At 55.3% G+C, this 18249-nt stretch overlaps 1 protein-coding gene across 4 annotated transcripts in view; it reads left to right on the top strand.

Moving 5' to 3' along the window:
* Nucleotides 1–18249, top strand: part of SYNGR1 (synaptogyrin 1) — a 31807-nt gene that overhangs the window by 8226 nt on the left and 5332 nt on the right. For 2 of the 4 annotated variants that reach the window (XM_047786211.1, XM_047786210.1), the window contains exons 2-3: nucleotides 13592–13829; nucleotides 15151–15296. In XM_047786211.1, coding sequence (XP_047642167.1) covers nucleotides 13592–13829; nucleotides 15151–15296 — 384 coding nt within the window. Of the gene's footprint in view, nucleotides 1–13591; nucleotides 13830–15150; nucleotides 15297–16479; nucleotides 16804–18249 lie in introns of those variants that run through there. The other 2 variants (XM_047786213.1, XM_047786212.1) reach the window with 2 other exon arrangements.

Genomic DNA, 18249 nt, shown 5'->3' with positions numbered 1-18249 from the left:
ATGTGTGTGGTGCCCCTTTGCCCCCTCGCCCCTCCCTCTGGTCCTGCAGATTTGTTTGTGGTCACCGTCTCCCGTTTTTCTCCTCCCGTTTTCTCTCATATGTGCCCCCCCCCCCACAAGCTCTCACCCTCATCTCTCCACCTTGTCAAGATCACACGTGACCGTCGCGTTGCCAAAGCCTGTGGCCAGTTGTTTTTAAAGGCTCTCTCAACCGCATCTGGCGAAGTGAGGGGTTCACATGTCCCCCTGTTGGTTCCAGCAGCCGCAGGATGTGGGCAGCCTGTCGCCTTCTCTTTGACCTGCTGTATCCTCGAGAGGGCTCACAGTCTAGGGGAGGGAAATGGGGCAGCGAAACCACTTAAAATATGGAGATGAGCACAATACCCAGGGCTCGGGACAGTGGAATTGGTGAGGGGATGGAGCCAGTCAGGTGGAGCCGGGGAGGTGCCAGGCAGAAGGAATTGGGGGGGGTTCCCATTGCGGCTCGGGGAAAATGAACCCAACTAGGATCCATGAGGATGCAGGTCCCTGACCTGGCTCAGTGGGTTAAGGATCCGGCACTGCCGCCGTGAGCTGTGGGGCAGGTCACAGATGAGGCTCAGATCTGGCGTGGCTGTGGCTGTGGCATAGGCCGGCGGCTGTAGCTCCAGCTCAACCTCTAGTCTGGGAACCTCCATATGCCGCACCTGCACCCCCCCACCCCTGCCAAAGAAAAAGAAAGAATGGCAGGGATAAAGGCCAGGGCCGAGCCGCATGCCGCCCCACAGCAGTGATGAGAGGCTGCTGCCCCCATGGGCTGTGAGATCACTGTCATATCCTGTCATATCCCCAGTGCCAGACAGCGCCTGGCATCTTGTAAAGGCTCGACGTGTGGGTGAGCGAGGCAGAGAACTGCACTGCTCTGCCTCCCTCCGTCCACCCACCGTCCACATTTGGGTCTCCAGTCCTCAGGTCTGGGTCTCAGTTCCCCCATTTCTCAGCAGGCCCCCTGCCCCCTTGCAGTTCTGCAGCCCCAGGAGGGAGAAGATGGGGACGCCTTCAGATCCCCAGGCCGAGTCTCAGGCCCTCAGGGACAGGGCCCCTGCCCCGCACCCCCACCGCTGAGAACACACAGCGACAGCTTTGCAGGAAGATTATGGCCTAATCCCCAGCAGGTCGCTTCGAAGGCTGGGGAGCTGGCTCCTGGGCCAGGGAGGAGAGATGGGAGCCCCACCTGCCCCGCCTTGGCCCCGAGGCTCTGCACGAGGCTCCTAGGGAAGTCCAGCGCCCCATCACGCGCCCCTGCGTGGCTTCTGCTCTTTCCTTCACATGACCAAGGGAGGCAGGGCCTGTTCCTGTAAAGGGGGCGCCCTTGCAGCCTGGCTCATCCCTCCAACACACGGCTGCCTCTTCATCCTCTCTTTCCCTGGGGCCCAAGAAGCAGGCTGAGGACTACACAGGGACATCGGCAGGAAGGCAGGTTCAGCTTGCGGTGCAGGAGGGGACTTGGTAGCCTGTTGTTATGGAGTGAGCTCCCCGTGGTCAGAGGTGTGTGAGCAGAGGTGCAAGACAAGGATGCTGAGGAGAGAATCGTCCTTCTCCCGACTCTGTGCTGCCTGTGTCTGCCCAGCTATCAGGTTTGCTGTTCGCTCCCCCTCGAAGCCTTTCCTGGCCCTCCCTCTGGGTCTGGATGGAAGACATCCACCTGAAAACTGAACCAATAAGTAAAAAATATGTAATGATGTTATCAAGAAAATAAATTGGGATATTGGAGAATATTGGGAGCCAGGTCTGGAGGGCTTCTCTGAGGAGGTGACTTGCATTGAGATCTGGATGTTGAGCAGGAACCAGCAGGAGCCAGCCTGGAAGATGTGGGGAACTCTAGGCATCCCAGGCAGAGGGAACAGCCAGTGCAAAGGCCCTGAGGCAGGAATGAGCTTAGGAGGGAGGTGAGTGGCAGGAAAGGAGTCTGAGAGGAGCACAGGAACCCTGGGGATTGCAGTGGGCAGGGGGATTTCACCATGGGGGATGTGGTGGGATGGAGCAGGGGGTGACATGATCTGAATTTGGTTTAAAGAGGTCTTTGCAGTGGCAGTGAAGGGGACAGTGCAGGGAGTGGGATGGGGTACAAAGAGCCTGGGAAGCTGCTGTCATCACCTCGCAAGAGGTAGTGTGGGGGGCCTGGAGGAAACTGAGAGTTGGGGGAAGGATGAAGAAATAGGCCTGGAGTTCCCATTGCGGCTCAGTGGAAACGAATCTGACTAGCATCCATGAGGACGTAGGTTCCATCTGTGGCCTCGCTCAGTGGGTTAAGGATCCAGAATTACTGTGAGCTGTGGTGTAGCTTGCAGACGTGGCTCGAATCTGGCGTTGCTATGGCTGTGGCTGTGGCATAGGCCGGCAGCTATGGCTCCAATTGGACCCCTAGCCTGGGAACTTCCATATGCTGTGGGTGCAGCCCTAAAAAGCAAAAAAGAAAAAGAAAGAAAGGCCCGACTGCCACGTCAGGTGAGGTTCGAGGATGAGCCCACTCTGGGATCTGAGCCAGTGTGCAGGTGGATGAGGGGCTGGAGGCCGCTGAATGTCAGGAGAGGCCAGAGGTGAGACCAATGGCTCAAGCAGGGGGACCTCAGATCCGCCTTAGGGGATGGAGCTTGCCCTTCAGCCCAAGGAGGGCCTGGTGAGAATTGGGGTGGTGGGCGCCCCCTGGCAGCTGTCTGGAGGTGGCTTGGAGGAGGCAGGAGAAGGGGCTGTCCTGAGCCAGGCCAGCAACACTGCAGCCTGGAAGTGGGCAGCAACAGAGACGGAGAAGTGGAGAGCTGGTGAGCAGGTCAGCTGGCTCAGGGGGGTGAGGCAGGGACCAGGGGCTCCTCCCAGCCACCTGGCTTGGGAACAGGTGTCCTTGTACAGGATGAGATAGAGGGTGTGGCTCAGAGCTGGCAGGACTGGAGGGCAATGGGCTCCCGACCTCATCTGTCTACAGCTTATCTGGGGGAAGACTCAGCAGGTGCCTAAAGCCAGGCCTCTGGGAAGTTCCCTGCAAACAGCAGTGAACTCTGTCCCCACCCCCCCACCCCCATGCTGGCTGGGCCCAGCTCTTCCTGGAGCTCGAGTTAGTCTGATGCCCAGCAGCGGGCCAGGCCCGGTTGCCAGCTCTGTGCGCCGCTGTGGAGAAAAGTGGGCCAGGCCCTCCTCACTGTAGGGTGGTGACCTGGCTCAGCACAGCAGCATCGCTCCTGGTCTCATGCTGATCCTAGAGTTTGGGATCTGGAATTCACTTCTTCACGGAGAGGCAGCTGAAGGTTGAGATTCAGCTCACATTCTGGAATGGGGTTGAACAGGAGGCCCAGCGCCGTGCTTACCTGCTAGGGGTCCGCCTGCTATGGACTGGCCGGAGTCCAGGCCTGTGGAGCCTCAGCCTTCCTCTCTGTGAAATGGGCTAAGTAAACCTGCTTTGTGGAGGTCTTTTGCTGTTGATTTCCTTTTTTTTTTTTTTTAATTGAAGTGTAGTTGACCTCCAATGTTGTGTTAGTTTCTAGTATGCAGCAAAGTGATTCACTTACACATATATGTGTATATATTCTTTTTCCAATTCTTTTCCATTATAGTTATTACAAGATTTTTTTTTTCTTTTTTTTCTGGCTGTGTCCATGACACGTGGAAATTCCCGGGCTAGGGATCGGATCCAAGCCGTTGTTGAGACCTGCGCCACAGCTGCAGCAACGCCAGATCATTCAATTTACTGTGTTGGGCCGGGGATTGGACTTTTGTCCTGATGCTGCAGACAAGCTGTGGATTCCATCGCCCCACAGCGCGGACTCCAGGAACCCATTTTTTAAAAGACCCAGGATTGGAGTTTCTGTTGTGGCGCAGTGGTTAACGAATCCGACTGGGAACCATGAGGTTTCGGGTTTGATCCCTGGCCTTGCTCAGTGGATTAAGCATCTGGCGTTGCCATGAGCTGTGGTGTAGGTCTCAGATGCAGCTTGGATCCTGCGTTGCTGTGGCTGTGGTGTAGGCCGGTGGCTAGCCTGGGAACCTCTATATGCCGCGGGAAGCAGCCCTAGAAAAGGCAAAAAGACAAAAAATAAAAATAAAAAAATAAAAGACCCAGGATTGGATTGATAAAGATAGTGAAAAAAAAAAAAAAAACAATTTTGCCCCGGTTTACCTTAGTGCTTTGAAAAAAAAAAACAAAAAAAACCCACTTCTGTAGTGCAAGGGAAAGAGGTTGTTTCTCTTGTTCCTGCCAGCAACCAGCGGCCCCTCTGAGTCCTCCCCCAGGCCAGCGCCCCCCATCCTCTCCTGTTTCCGGGCTGCTGGTTCCGCCTTCCCAGGCCCGTCCCCCGTCCCGCAGCAGATCTGCTGTTAGGATGAATCCCTTCCTCCCAGGCCTCTGCCGCTGTGGCCAGCGTAGAATTTCATCCTGGTGTAACTTCCGGTTCTCCGGTGGCTGCTGCTCGGTGTGCTCTTGGCGGTCCCTGCAGATCCGGCCTTAGCAAGTCACCCTGGAGGCCACCTGACACAGAGCACCAGCCCTCCATCCATTCCCTAAGCAGCGGGGTGCCCTGGGCGGGTCCCTGGACTCGGGTAAAATGAGAGTAAGGACATGGACCTTGCGGAGCCGAGAGCGCGGGTTTCAGTCACATCCTGGGTCTGGAGGGCGACCCCCTCCCTCCTGCCTCAGGCTATGGGACAGAAACCAGAGACCCGTGCCTGCTGCAGGGGAGCTCCTTCCCACTTGGGGTGGGGAGATGCAGCTAAAGGGTCCTGCGAGAAGTGTGGGGAGACCGTGAGGGTCCGGTTTCGGGTCGTGTGTCCTTGGCAACGCTTCTTCTCTTCCCCGAGCCGCGGTTTCTCCATCACTAACTCTCAGCCTGGTCCCCGGGAGACTCCCTGTCCTGGCCCAGCCCTGCGACCTGTGGGGCCCCTGGCACACACACCTGCCTTCCCGGATTCTCAGCCTGATCTCACCCCGACCGGCTCGACCTGCTCAGGCTCTTCCCCTCGCTCCCACAGCAGACCTGTGTCGGCAGATTCTGGTGGCTTTACCTCCAAAGTACACTCAGCGCCTGTACTTCTCACCATCCTGCCACCCACACCCACCAGCCCCCAGCCCCCTCGACCCTCACCTGGGCTCTGCATAGCCACCCCCCCCCTCCCCACTTTAACCTTCGCCCCCCTGTCTTTTCTCCACCTTGGCTGGGGAGAAACCAAAGTCTGGTCAAGTCACTCGCCTGCTCTTAACTCCTGAACTCAGCCTTCCCCTCCAGTCCCTGGGGGTCAGCTCCTGCCTCCCTCGGTGACCTCGCCTTGCTCGCTCCGCTCCAGCCACACTTTGTCCGCCTCCTCAGTGCACAGAGCTTATTTGCACCCCAGGGCCTTTGCACCTGTGCTTGCTTCTCCCAGGACCATCTCCAGGTATCTGTGTGGCTCTGTCTCCCTGCAGCTGGGCTGCTGCTCAAAGGTCACTCCATCAGAGCTCCCCTCCCCCCCAGTTCACCCAGTCTCTGTCCTCCTGCCCTGCTCTGTACTTCTTGTCAGGACTTTTGTTCTTATTTGCCGGCTCTTTGTCTCCTTGGTGAGAACAGGACCTTGCTGCCTCAGCCTTGCACACTAGGTGCTCAGAAATACTGTCGAATGAATGAACACCCGAGGGCAAGCCCCAGTTTGTGGGCCTCCGAGATGAGGCCGCCCAGGCCTGGGGTGTGGGAGCGCTGGGGGTGCAGGGCAGTCAGCTCCCTGGATAGCACATGCCAAGGAGAGGGGCCATCCTGAGCATAAAGGGAAAAGGGAACAGTTAGTTCTCGCCCAGGACCTGCGGGTGGGCGTGGCAACCATCTTCTGGGAAGTGAACAGTGGGGGGGGTCAGGGTGCGAGGCGGGCCGGCAGGTGGCCGGTGGGAAGCAGAGGGAAGGGCGGCCCCAGGAGAGGTGGGCGGGCTGGGTACTTGGACGGCGTTGACCCACAGCCTTAGGAGCTGCGAAGAGGAGGGCAGGTCCCTCAGAGGCTGTTTTGATCTTGTTCCATCCCCTCGTGGGGACACGTCCTCACCAGCACTTTCCTCCTGGCCTCTCCGAGGACTCCCTGCTCCTCTCCCCCAGGAGGGCCCGTCTTAATGGTTCCTCCTCTTCTGTCCCCACAGCCCCGGGACTTCCACCTGCCTCCTGCTCCCCCTCCTCCCCCAGCCTGCTTGGGGGAGGGGGTCCACCCTTGTTCCCACCTCTGGCTCCCAGGGAGCATGCGTGTCAGGAATTGCCGCTCCAGAGGGTCTTCCTTGTGCTCTGCCTTCTTTCCTGGGGCCTCTGGAGCTGGGAGTTAGCCTTCACTAAGTCCTGAAGGCTCTGCTCTGGGTACTTGCATGTAATTCTCCCATCAGCCCTCTGACAGAGGACCAATCTGAGGCTCAGAGAGGTTAAGTCATTTGGCAGAGGCTGCACAGCATGAGCAGCAGGCCTGGGATTTGGGGGGCGCAGAGACACCTCTGAGCCCTTTGGGCCACAGCGTGGACTCCAACATTGACCCTTTGTGTCTGGCTTCTTTCACTTCTGTCTTCACGTGTTTTTTGTTTGTTTCATTTCGTTTTTTAATTTTTTTTTTCTTTTTTACGCCTACACCTGCAGCATATGGAAGTTCCTGGGCTAGGAGTTGAGTTGGAGGTGCTGCTGCCAGCCTACACCACGGCCACAGCAACACTGGATACAAGCCACATCTGCGACCTAAGCCGCAGCTTGTTGTAATGCCAGATCCTTAACCTATTGAGCAAGGCCTGGGAGCGAACCGTCATCCTCACAGACGCTATGTTAGGTTCTTAACCCACTGAGCCACAACGAGAACTCCTCTTCACCTGTTTAAAGGTTCATCCAGTTACAGCGTGTGTCAGAACCCTGTCCCTCTTTATGGCTGAATAATATTCCACTGCATGGCCGTGCAGAGCTTACTTCTCCATTCATCCATTGGACATTTGGGTCAGAATCCTTCTTAACACACAGTGTTATGAACCAGTGGCCTCCAAACCTTGGATCATGCACTCCTTCTGGAAAAATTTTTGAATCAATCCTCCCATTAGATGTGGATTTGAAACCCGTGCCCTATGGTCTGTTGGTCTGCAACAAATAGGTGAGACTATACAATGGAGAAAAGACAGTCTGTTCGATAAGTGATGCTGGGAAAACTGCACATGTAAAAGAATGAAATCAGAACATTCTCTAATACCCTATACAAAGATAAAGTCAAAATGGATTAAAAATCTAAATGCAAGACCAGAAACCCTACAACTCCTAGAGGAAAACATAGGCAGAACACGCTAAGACATAAATTGTGGCAGTATTTTTTTGGACCTGCTTCTCAAAGCAAAGGAAATACAAGCAAAAGTAAACAAATGAGACCCAATTAAACTTAAAGGCTTTTGCACAGCAAAGGAAACCATTGACAAAAATGAAAAAACAGGAGTTCCAGTCGTGGCTTGGTGGTTAACGAATCCAACTCGGGTGCATGAGGTTGTAGGTTCGATCCCTGGCCTCACTCAGTGGGTTAAGGATTCGGCGTTGCTGTGAGCTGTGGTGTCGGTCACAAACGTGGCTCAGATCCCTCATTGCTGTGGCTGTGGCGTAGGCCGGCGGCTACAGCTCCTATTGGACCCCTAGCCTGGGAACCTCCATGTGCCACAGGTGCGGCCCTAAAAAAAGCAAAAAAAAAAAAAAAAGACAGCCTATTGACTGGAAGAAAATACTTGCCAACGATGTGAATGATAAGGGGTTAATATCCCATGTGTATAAACAGCTCATACAACTCAACATCAAAAACAAACAAACAAACAAAAAGCCTAATTAAAAGATGGGTAGAAGAACTGAATAGACATTTTTCCAAAGAGGACACGCAGATGGCCAACAGGCACATGAAAAGATGTTCAGCATCACTGATCATCAGGGAAATGCAAGTCAAAACCACCATGAGGCGTCCCTGCGGTGGCGCAAGGGGATCAGCAGCATCGCTGGAGCTCTGGGGCGCAGGTTGGATCCCAGGCCCAGCACAGCGTGTTAAGGATCCGGTGTTGCTGCAGCTGCAGCATGCGTCCCAGCTGCGGCTTGGAGCAGATCGCTGGTCTGGGAACCCCATGTGCCACAGGGTGGCCAAAAAAAAACCCCCAAACAAACAAACATGAAACAAAAAACCACAATGAGATAATCACCTCACACCTGTCAGAATGGCTGTCATGAAAACAACAATAAATAATGACTGTTGTCGAGGATGTGGAGAAAAGGGAACCCTCATATACCATTGGTGGGAATGTAAATTGCAGCCACGGTGGAAAACAGCATACAGGTTTCTCAAAAGCAAAAAATAGAAACTTTTTTTTTGTCTTTTTGCCTTTTCTAGGGCTGCTCCCTTGGCATATGGAGGTTCCCAGGCTAGGGGTCTAATCGGAGCTGTAGCCACCGGCCTCCACCACAGCCACAGCAACTCGGGATCCAAGCTGCATCTGAGACCTACACCACAGCTCATGGCAACGCCAGATCCTTAACCCGCTGAGCAAGGCCAGGGATCGAACTCGCAACCTCATGGTTCCTAGTCAATTTATTAACTACTGAGCCACAACGGAAACTCCGAAACTTTTAAAAAATATAATTACCATATGACCCAGCAATCCCACTCCTGGATATTTATCCCCCCCAAATGAAAACATTAATTCCAGAACATACATGCACCCCAGTGTTCATAGGGGCATTATTTACAATTGCCACGATATGGAAACAAACTAAGTGTCCATCAACAGATGAATGGTAAAGATATGGCATATATATACAATGGAATACTGCTCAGCCATAAAAACGGGAAATTTTGCCATTTGCAGCAACATGTATGGACTTGGGAGGGTATTGTGCTAAGTGAAATAAGTCAGACAGAGACAAATACTTATGATATCACTTATACATGGAATCTAAAAAATACAACAGGCCAACAGGAGTTTCTGCTCTGGCACAGAGGGTTTAGAATCCAACTGTAGGAGTTCCCGTTGTGGCGCAGTGGCTAATGAATCCGACTAGGAACCGTAAGGTTGCGGGTTCGACCCCTGGCCTTGTTCAGTGGGTTGAGGATCTGGCGTTGCTGTGAGCTGTGGTGTAGGTCGCAGACACGGCTTGGATCCTGCATTGCTGTGGCTCTGGCATAGGCCAGTGGCTATGTCTCTGATTAGACCCCGAGCCTGGGAATCTCCATATGCCGTGGGAGGGGCCCTAGAAAAGGCAAAAAGACAAAAAAAAAAAAAGAATCCAACTGCAGCGACTATGACTTGGGTCACTGCAGAGACGCAAATTTGATCCCCAGCCCAGTGCAGTGGGTTAAAGGATCCCATATTGCTGCAGCCATGGTGGAGGTCACAGCTGCAGCTCAGATTCAGTCCTTCACCTGGGCACTTCTGTATGCCATGCAAACTTCCATATGCCATGCTTTCGGCCATAAAAAAAATTAATTAATTAAAAAAAAAAAAAAAAACTAGTGAATATAACAACAACAAAAAACAAACACAGAAATTCCCATCATGAAACGCATGGCAGTGAAATGAATCTGATAGTAACCACGAGGATGTGGTTTTGATCCCAGGCCTTGATCAGCAGGTTAAGGATCTGGTTGCCATGAGCTGTGGTGTAGGTCACAGATGTGGCTCGGATCCTGTGTGGCTTCGGCTGTGGTGTAGGTCAGCAGGTGTAGCTCCGATTCGACCCCTAGCCTGGGAACCTCCATATGCCACAAGTGTGGCCCTAAAAAGAAAAAACACAAAAACAAAAACAAACTCACAGATGTGGGAAACAAACTCGTGCTTACCGGTGGTGGGGGGCAATTAGGGGTAGGGAACTATGAGGTTCAAACTATTATGTATAAAAGGAGCTGCAAGGATATATTGTACAGCATGGGGAATATAGCCAGTATTTTATAATAACTATAAATGGAGTAGAACCTTTAAAAATTGTGAATCACTGTATTGTCCACCTGGAACCTATAATGTTGCACATCAACTCCACTTCAATAAAAAGTGGCGATTGGTTTTATATTTATTACTACACTAATATATCCAGTTTGTTATAAAACCCACGTAAAGTGCAGACATAAAGATAAGAGATTTTTTTCGTCTTTTTTTTTTGTCTTTTTGCTATTTCTTGGGCTGCCCCTGCGGCATATGGAGGCTCCCAGGCTAGGGGTCGAATCGGAGCTGCAGCCACCGGCCTACGCCAGAGCCACAGCAACGCGGGATCCGAGCCGCATCTGCAACGCCACAGCTCACGGCAACGCCGGATTCCCAACCCACTGAGCAAGGGCAGGGACCGAACCCGCAACCTCATGGTTCCTAGTCGGATTCGTTAACCACTGCGCCACGACGGGAACTCCCTTTTCTTCATTTTTAAATGATTTTTATATTTTCCATTATAGCAGGTTTACAGTGTTCTGTCAATTTTCTACGGTACAGCAAAGGGACCCAGTCACAACATGTACACATACATTCTTTTTCTCACATTATCCTCCATCCCGCTCCGTCATAAGTGATTAGATATGGTTCCCAGTGCCACGCAGCAGGATCTCATGACTTGTCCATTCCAAAGGCAGTAGTTTGCATCTCTTAACCCCAGATTCCCAGTCCATCTCATTCCCTCCCCTCCCCCACCCCCTTGGCAACCACAAGTCTGTTCTCCAAGTTCATGAGTCATCTTTTCTGCGGAAAGGTTCATTTGTGAAGATAAGATTTTTTAAAAGATGCTGCTCGTATTTTCTCCCATACCTGCCCTGAAATCACTACTCATCCTGCATGTTGGCTGAGGAGGAAAATGTGGCTGGTTCATGTTGAAATTATAGTTTCTTTCTTTTTTTTCTTTTTTTTTCTTTTTTTTTTCCTTTTGGAGCCCCACCCACGGCATATGGAGGTTCCCAGGCTAGGGGTCAAATCAGAGCTCCAGTTGCCGGCCTGCACCACAGCCACAGTAATGTCAGATCTGAGCCACATCTGTGACCTCCACCACAGCTCACGGCAACGCCAGATCCCTAACCCACTGAGCGAGGCCAGGGATCGAACCCGCAACCTCATGGTTCCTAATCAGATTTGTTTCCGCTGCACCACGACAGGAACTCCAAAATTATAGTTTCTTATTGTGGGAAAATCGGAAAGCAAAGTGAAGTGGAAAATGGACAATAAAAATCCTCTGCAGGAGTTCCCGTCGTGGCGCAGTGGTTAACGAATCCGACTAGGAACCATGAGGTTGCGGGTTCGGTCCCTGCCCTTGCTCAGTGGGTTGGGAATCCGGCGTTGCCGTGAGCTGTGGTGTAGGTTGCAGACGCGGCTCGGATCCCGCGTTGCTGTGGCTCTGGCATATAGGCTGGCGGCTGCAGCTCTGATTAGACCCCTAGCCTGGGAATCTCCATATGCCGCGGAAGCGGCCCAAGAAATAGCAAAAAAAGACAAAAAAAAATCCTCTGCAGCCTGCACCTTGGGCTCACTGCAGGCCACACCCGAGGCTCTGTCTTCCTGTTCATGTGTTTGTCTGTTGGGTGTGGGCCTCTTTGTCCTCACAGTTTTAGGGGAGGCAAGAGGCAGGAGGAAAAAGCATGAAGCCAGGTCCCTGGGTTTGAAGCCAGCTCAGCCACATGCCAGCCATGTGACTCTGGGCACATTAACCAATACCTACACCTTCTCTGCCTCATCTGCAAAATGCCAGTGATACTGATTGTATTAGCCAGCTGCTGCCATGTAAGTAAAAAACATAGTGGCTTATGTATTTTTTATTATCATAGTTTTTATGGCCGCATCTGCAATAGATGGAAGTTCCCAGGCCAGAGACTGAATCTGAGCCACCGCTTTGACCTACCGCACGACTTCCGCCACACCAGATCCTTAACCCACTTCGCCAGGCTGGGATCGAACCTACACCTCTGCAGTGACCCAAGCCGATGCAGTTGAATTCTTTTTTTTTTTTTTTTTCTGTGCTTTTTAGGGCCACGCCCACAGCATATGGAATTTCCCAGGCTAGGGGTTGAGTTGGAGCTGCAGCTGCTGGTCTACGCCACAGCCACAGCCACAGCCACAGCCACTCAAGATCGGAGCCACGTCTGTGACCTGCACCACAGGTCACTGCAACGCCAGATGCCCAACCCACTGAGCGAGGCTGGGGACCAAACCCGCATCCTCATGGATACTAGTCAGATTCGTTTCTGCTGTGCCACAACGGGAAGTCCCCATAATTGTGTTCTTAACCCACTGTGCCAAAGTGGGAACTCTGAAAATGTAGTGGCTTAAAACAACCAATATTAGTTTTCTTAGTTTCCCTGGTCAGCAGTCTGCTTGGCCAGGTGCCCTACCTTACATCATGGTCTCAGCCAGGGCTGTGGTCTCATTTGGAGGCTGAGGATGGATCCACAGTCAAGGTCACTTACATGGGGCTGGCAGGACTCAGCCTTGTGGTTTGAGGGGCTCAGTTCCAGACCGCATGTTTCTCCGTAAGGCAGCTCTAAACGTGGGAGCTGCTTCCACCCGATCGAGCAAGTGGCAGGGGCTGAGAGAGGGTGAGCATGACAGAGGCCGGAGTCTGTAACCTTCTCCCAGCAGAAGGGACATCTGTCACTGTTTGCCATATCCTTTTTTTTTTTTTTTTCTTTTTTGGCTGCCCGGTGGTATATGGAGTTCCCGGGCCAGGGATCAGATCCAAGCCGCAATACTGACCTGCACCTCAGCAACCCTGGACCTTTGACCCACTGGGCCAGACCGGGGATCAAACCCATGTTCCAGCACTTCCAGGAGGCTGTTGATTCCATTGTGCCACAGCGGGAACTCCTGCCATATTCCGTTTAGAAGCAAATGGCTGGGCTCAGCCCACAGTCCAGGGGAAGGAAATTGCACAAGCGCATGAATACCCGGAGGTGGGGTCGTGGGGACTGTCTCTGCTGGCTGCCACCCCAACTGAAATAGATATGTCCTGGGGCCGTTGGGGGCTTTAAAGGAGGTACCACATGTAATGCACTAGGGTTGTGCAGCTTGCCTGGGATTGACAGAGTTGTGACTGGTGTCTTTTTTCATTGATCGCTCTTTCCACCTGTCAGGGCCTGGGCAACAGGGAAGGGTGGGACCACGGACAGGGCCTGAGACCCCAGAACAGCCCACGGCCCCGCAGAGGGGAGGGAAGCACAAGATGAGGCCGGGCCCGTGCCAGCTTCTGGGGGAGTCATGCTGGGGCACGGGGGCTTGGCAGACTCACCACCCAGAGGGCATGAGACCATTTGTTCTGGGAGGCCGGGTCCAGACCCAGAGGAACCTTGGTGCCAGAGCCCAGGAAGCCCTCTCTGCACCCGACTGGAAGGGGTGCGAGGCCGCACATGCAGTGGGAGGGTCCTCCGTGCCTGCCGCTGCAGAAGGAAGGGATTGACTCCTCCTGGGCTGTGTGACCCTGAGCAAGTTCCCCTCCCTCTCTGGGCTTCCCCTCTGAAATGCCTGTGTAACAGCGGGCCTGTGGCTGTTGGGGGCGAAGAGGGCTCCCAGAGAGGCAGGCGACAGGCCGAGGGCCTAGCAGCCCTCCCCTCCCCGGGGCCAGGGCCTACGGGGGGCTCACACGGGCCGCCCCCGCCCCTGCAGGTGTTCTCCATCGTGGTGTTCGGCTCCATTGTGAACGAGGGCTACCTCAACAGCCCCTCCGAGAGCAAGGAGTTCTGCGTTTACAACCGTAACCCCAACGCCTGCGGCTATGGCGTGACCGTGGGCGTGCTCGCCTTCCTCACCTGCCTGCTCTACCTGGCCCTGGACGTCTACTTCCCGCAGATCAGCAGCGTGAAGGACCGGAAGAAGGCCGTCCTGTCGGACATCGGCGTCTCAGGTGAGCCCCCAGCCCAAGCCCCACCACCCCCCCTCCCCCCGGCACAGCGGAGTCGGCAGGGGGCTGTCCCGTGTTGTCCCGCTCGTCCGCATCCTCACACGCACCTGCCAGGCGGCTCCCGCCCTTCTTCCCATTTTCCAGATGAGGAAACTGAGGTGCCGGCGGGTGAAGGGACAGACTTGGGGTCATAAGGCTGGTAGCAGGGAAGGATGGGCCCAGCGCTGGGCCCGAGACCCCAGAACAGCCCATGGCTCGTGGCGGGGAGGGGAGCACAACGCCCATGTCACCTCGCCTTTCAGCGGCGTCCTCTGGCCCCCACCCTGGTGGAGCCCTGTGAGAACTGAACAGGGCGGTAGCTGAGGGCCCGGGCACACAGTAGGCATCCCGGGAAGCTGGGAAGCTACTGCCCTTGCCCTTCAGAAACGACCTTCGGCAGAGGTCACCTGGCCTCTGTCCCCATGACTTCTGAGGGACTGATTGGAGGATGCTTGGGTTTGGAGCCCCTGGCCTAGAACTGTGGTCTCTGGTCTGTGGCTGGGACCTCCCCCCACTTCCAGGCCCAGGACTCTCAGGATGTGCCAAGCTGCCTGCCGGGAGTGAGGCCTAGGGTCCCTCAGAGTCCAAGGAACTAGAATGACATAAGTGCTTCTCAGGTTGTGTTCCCTGGAACCCCGGAGCTCCCCAGCAGAGCCTCTAGGAGGGGCTGGGCTCTAGGCACCGACCACTAGGCACATGGGCTCTTTATCCCAAGCAGCCTTGGACTTTCTGGGCACCCAGAGGTCTTGTGGCTACAAGGCTTGCAATCCCGAATTCTGCAGACCTTGGTTCTGCAAGGGCCCCGCACTGAGACTGCAGACACCATAGAGACGCAGACCCACTGGCCGCGGCGTGCCCTCCTCCTTCCTGGCCTGTTCTCTGGGAGGCAGCAGCGGGCGGGGGTTGGATGGACGCTCTTCAGCGAGCTGCAGGCCTCAGGGTGGAACCACGGGCCAGGGGGGATTCAGCTGGGAGGTCTGTGTTTGGTTGAGGTTAGAGAAACATGGGCCTAGGCTGACGGGGTTTTCTCCCTCCCTCCCTCCCTCCCTCTGCCCCCCCCTCCCGCCCCCGCCCTGCTCTGGCCTGGCTGGCTCTCTCCCACCCTGCATCTGACCTCTGACTGGCCTCTCTGTTCTCTGCATCTTCCCTGCACTCCCCCCACTCTGATCCCCCCCCACCTCTTCCTTGGGGGTGGGGGCATGGGAGACTCCCTCTTGAACCTCCCATCTCCTCCCCACACCTCCTCTCGCCTCGCGGGGCCCATTCTGCCCTGTGGACACCCCAGCCTTCTGGGCCTTCCTCTGGTTCGTGGGCTTCTGCTACCTGGCCAACCAGTGGCAGGTCTCCAAGCCCAAGGACAACCCACTGAACGAAGGGACGGACGCAGCCCGGGCCGCCATCGCCTTTTCCTTCTTCTCCATCTTCACGTGGGTGAGTACGCCACCCAGCTGGCCCCCACTCGCCTGCCCAGCCGGGCCCCCGGGCCCCCAGGCCCCCGGGGCTGCTTACGGGGTGAGGGGGGGAACTGCTCCCCGAGGAAGAAGACAGCTGCCATTGCCAGTGGGGACAGGCAGGTGGTGACAACAGACCCTGCCTTTGGTGTAGTAACGGGCTACCCTCCCAGCCACTCCAGTATTTGGGTGGTAGAGAGTTGCTGTCCCCTTTTACAGATGAGAAAGCTGAGGCCTAGAGGGCAGGATAAGGCTTTGAGATTCTACACTGGGAAGGAGCCCAGGCTGAGAGGAAACCTGGGTCAAACCTTGGGGCCACCTCTAATTTTCTGGGGCTCTATCTGCCCATCTGTAAAATAGGGAGCTTGGATTTGAGGTGGGGTGTGTCACAACCGCAGATGTCCACAGGGCAGGCAGGACCTGAGAAGGCGTGAGTGGGCCAGGTGGCACGGTGCACGCCATCGTAAAAGGGTACCCTCTGCCCAGCAGGAAAGGGGACCCACAGAGGCCAGGTCTTCCTGTTTCCCCAGCAAAGCCAGAAATCTGAGTTTCTCTGTATACTCTGATCTTTATGTGTCAGCAGTTTATTCAGGTTAAAAAATACATACTGTGCGGGTCAAAAAAAGCCTGTGTTTGGCCCCTCTGGCCAGAGGTCACCCCTTTGCAGGCTCTGGACCCGGTGGTCTCAAGCACCCACCTGCGTGACAGCAAGGCTGGCCCCTCTTTCCCACTGGTTCCAGGTCCTCTCGATTTAATTTTTCTCCCCTCATCTCCCTCCTGCAGAGACCTGGGGTGACATAAACCCAGAACCTCATCCCCAAGGTTCTCCCCTCCCCTCCGGCAGCCCCCTCCCCTCCAGGCTTTCCGGCTGTGCGGGCCCAGGCTTCCGCAAGAAGGAGCCCCCCCGGGGTGGGGCTCTCTACTGGCAGCCCTGGCCCCTCCTGCGAAGCCGTGCTTCAGCCAGCCTTCGCTGTCCTCCTGGCTTCCCGGCCCTGTCCTGGCCAGGCTTCTTTTTCTTTTTTGGGACCCCGTGGACCTCCGTTTTCTCCCGGGGGAGGGGCCCGCAGAGGAGGAGGTGGGTGATTGGACCTCAGGACTTCCGGGGGGCGGGCCTGAGAGTCTGACTGACAGGTTCCTGCTGAAGCCCGCCTTCCTGCCGGCAGCTCTGCCTTTCCCTGTTCTTGGCGGCTGGCCTCATCCCTGCTCTCTTCTGGCAGAGCCTGACCGCAGCCTTGGCCGTGCGGAGATTCAAGGACCTTACCTTCCAGGAGGAGTACAGCACCCTGTTTCCTGCCTCGGCACAGCCGTAGGCCTGCCCTAGTCATGCCCGGTGGCGAGGCTGGGGGGCACCTACTGCCTACTGATCGGCCAGGATGCCAGGCGTGCTGGGCAGGGGCAGGCTGGCTTGAGAGGCCAGTTAAGACTCACCACCTATTCATTCATTGCCTCCTTTGTGTCCGTTCATTCAGTAAACATTTATTGAGCAACTGTTTTGTGCCTAGTGATGAATCTGGCGTGCTCCTGGCCCCTGGAGCCCGCAGGCTGGGGAGGGAAAGACAAACTGAAATTTTCCCCAGTGCACAGCCGCAGGATGCTGGAGGGTTGAAGGTGGCTCCATACATGGGCCGCCAGGGTGCTGAGCTGTGGGCACAGTGTGAGATCCTGTCCCACGGCTGCAAGAGAAAAGCCGATTTTATAGTCCCCATGGCAGGTGGCTGCCAAGGGAAGTTCTGGCCAAGGACATCAGAGGACTCTTGGTCTGGCTCTGCTCTCATGGGCAGTGTGACCCTGGACAGACCCCTGCACCTCTCTGAGCCTCAGCCTGCTGGATCGAGGTGTGATAATGGACCGACGTCTCAGGGCTGTTGTGCAAATGAACCAAAGGTTGGCATGGGGCTTGGCACAGAGATGCTCAATAAATGTAGGCTCTCTTGTTCATCCATTCATTCATTCTCTCCAAAAAGGACACCTTCATAATCTCTGCTTTGGGAGTAATTCTACACAGGCTCCCTCCTTGGGGCTCTCAGCTGCCTGGGCGGGAGCCCACCTACCCCTCCTCTACTCTCTGCAGGAATGGAGGAGGTAATGGAGCCCAGACCCCAGAGCAAAGTGTCCCGGCTCTGAAGAAGCAGGGCCGGGAGGACCACCAGGTCCTTGCGCTCTGAGCAGAAGCCCCAGCCTCCCCTCTGCACCTCAGTCCAACAGGGGCTCACACTCCTCCGTGGCTTCTGTCTGTGGCTTCTGGAACTGGATGGCTAAAGGACACCTTGACTTAGTGGGGACAGAGGAGTGACCACAGAGAGAGCACTAGGTCTGGAACTGCTATCCCTGGAGGGGTCGCTGAGGTCATCTGCTCCAGCTCCCTGCCTCTGTGCGGGACACCAGCCTGGAGTTATGGGAGGACCACGTCTGTAGGAGTTCCTGTTAGGGACTCATCCTTTCATTCCCAAAGCTCTTGGGGGCTTGCTGATGGCTCAGAGGTGCTGAAGATGTGGCCCCACTCCCGAGGAGGCAGGGACTTTCCGCCCCCCTGCTCCTCCAGGCTCCTGCATCTGAGCCCCACCCCCCCCCACCCCCGCAGCAGAGTGGAACGTACAAGACGGCCACTCCTGACCTCCTCAGCTCACCTCCTTGAGTCCTGGTCTGCCTTTCCCAGGCCCCTGGCACTTTGCTTTAAATAGCCACTTTCCAGGAAGGGCTGCCCCTCTGAGTTTTCTCCAGTGACATAAATCAAAAGTTAATGCCTAGTCACCGGGTTTCTGGAACTTTCTGGAATAAAACACCAAGGGCACTTTGCCCCCTGTCTCTCACCCGTTGACCCTTTTGGGTTCCTGGTTGACTTACGGCCTTGTCAGCTGGCGGATCAAAAGGAAGGAGGTGGTGAGGGCCCTGGCCTGGGAAGGAGCAGGACTCCTGTGTTCCGCTCTGGGTTC

This window comes from Phacochoerus africanus, chromosome 7 (assembly GCF_016906955.1).
Source record: "Phacochoerus africanus isolate WHEZ1 chromosome 7, ROS_Pafr_v1, whole genome shotgun sequence".
NCBI lineage: Eukaryota > Metazoa > Chordata > Mammalia > Artiodactyla > Suidae > Phacochoerus > Phacochoerus africanus.
This window is presented reverse-complemented; position numbering and strand designations above follow the sequence as displayed.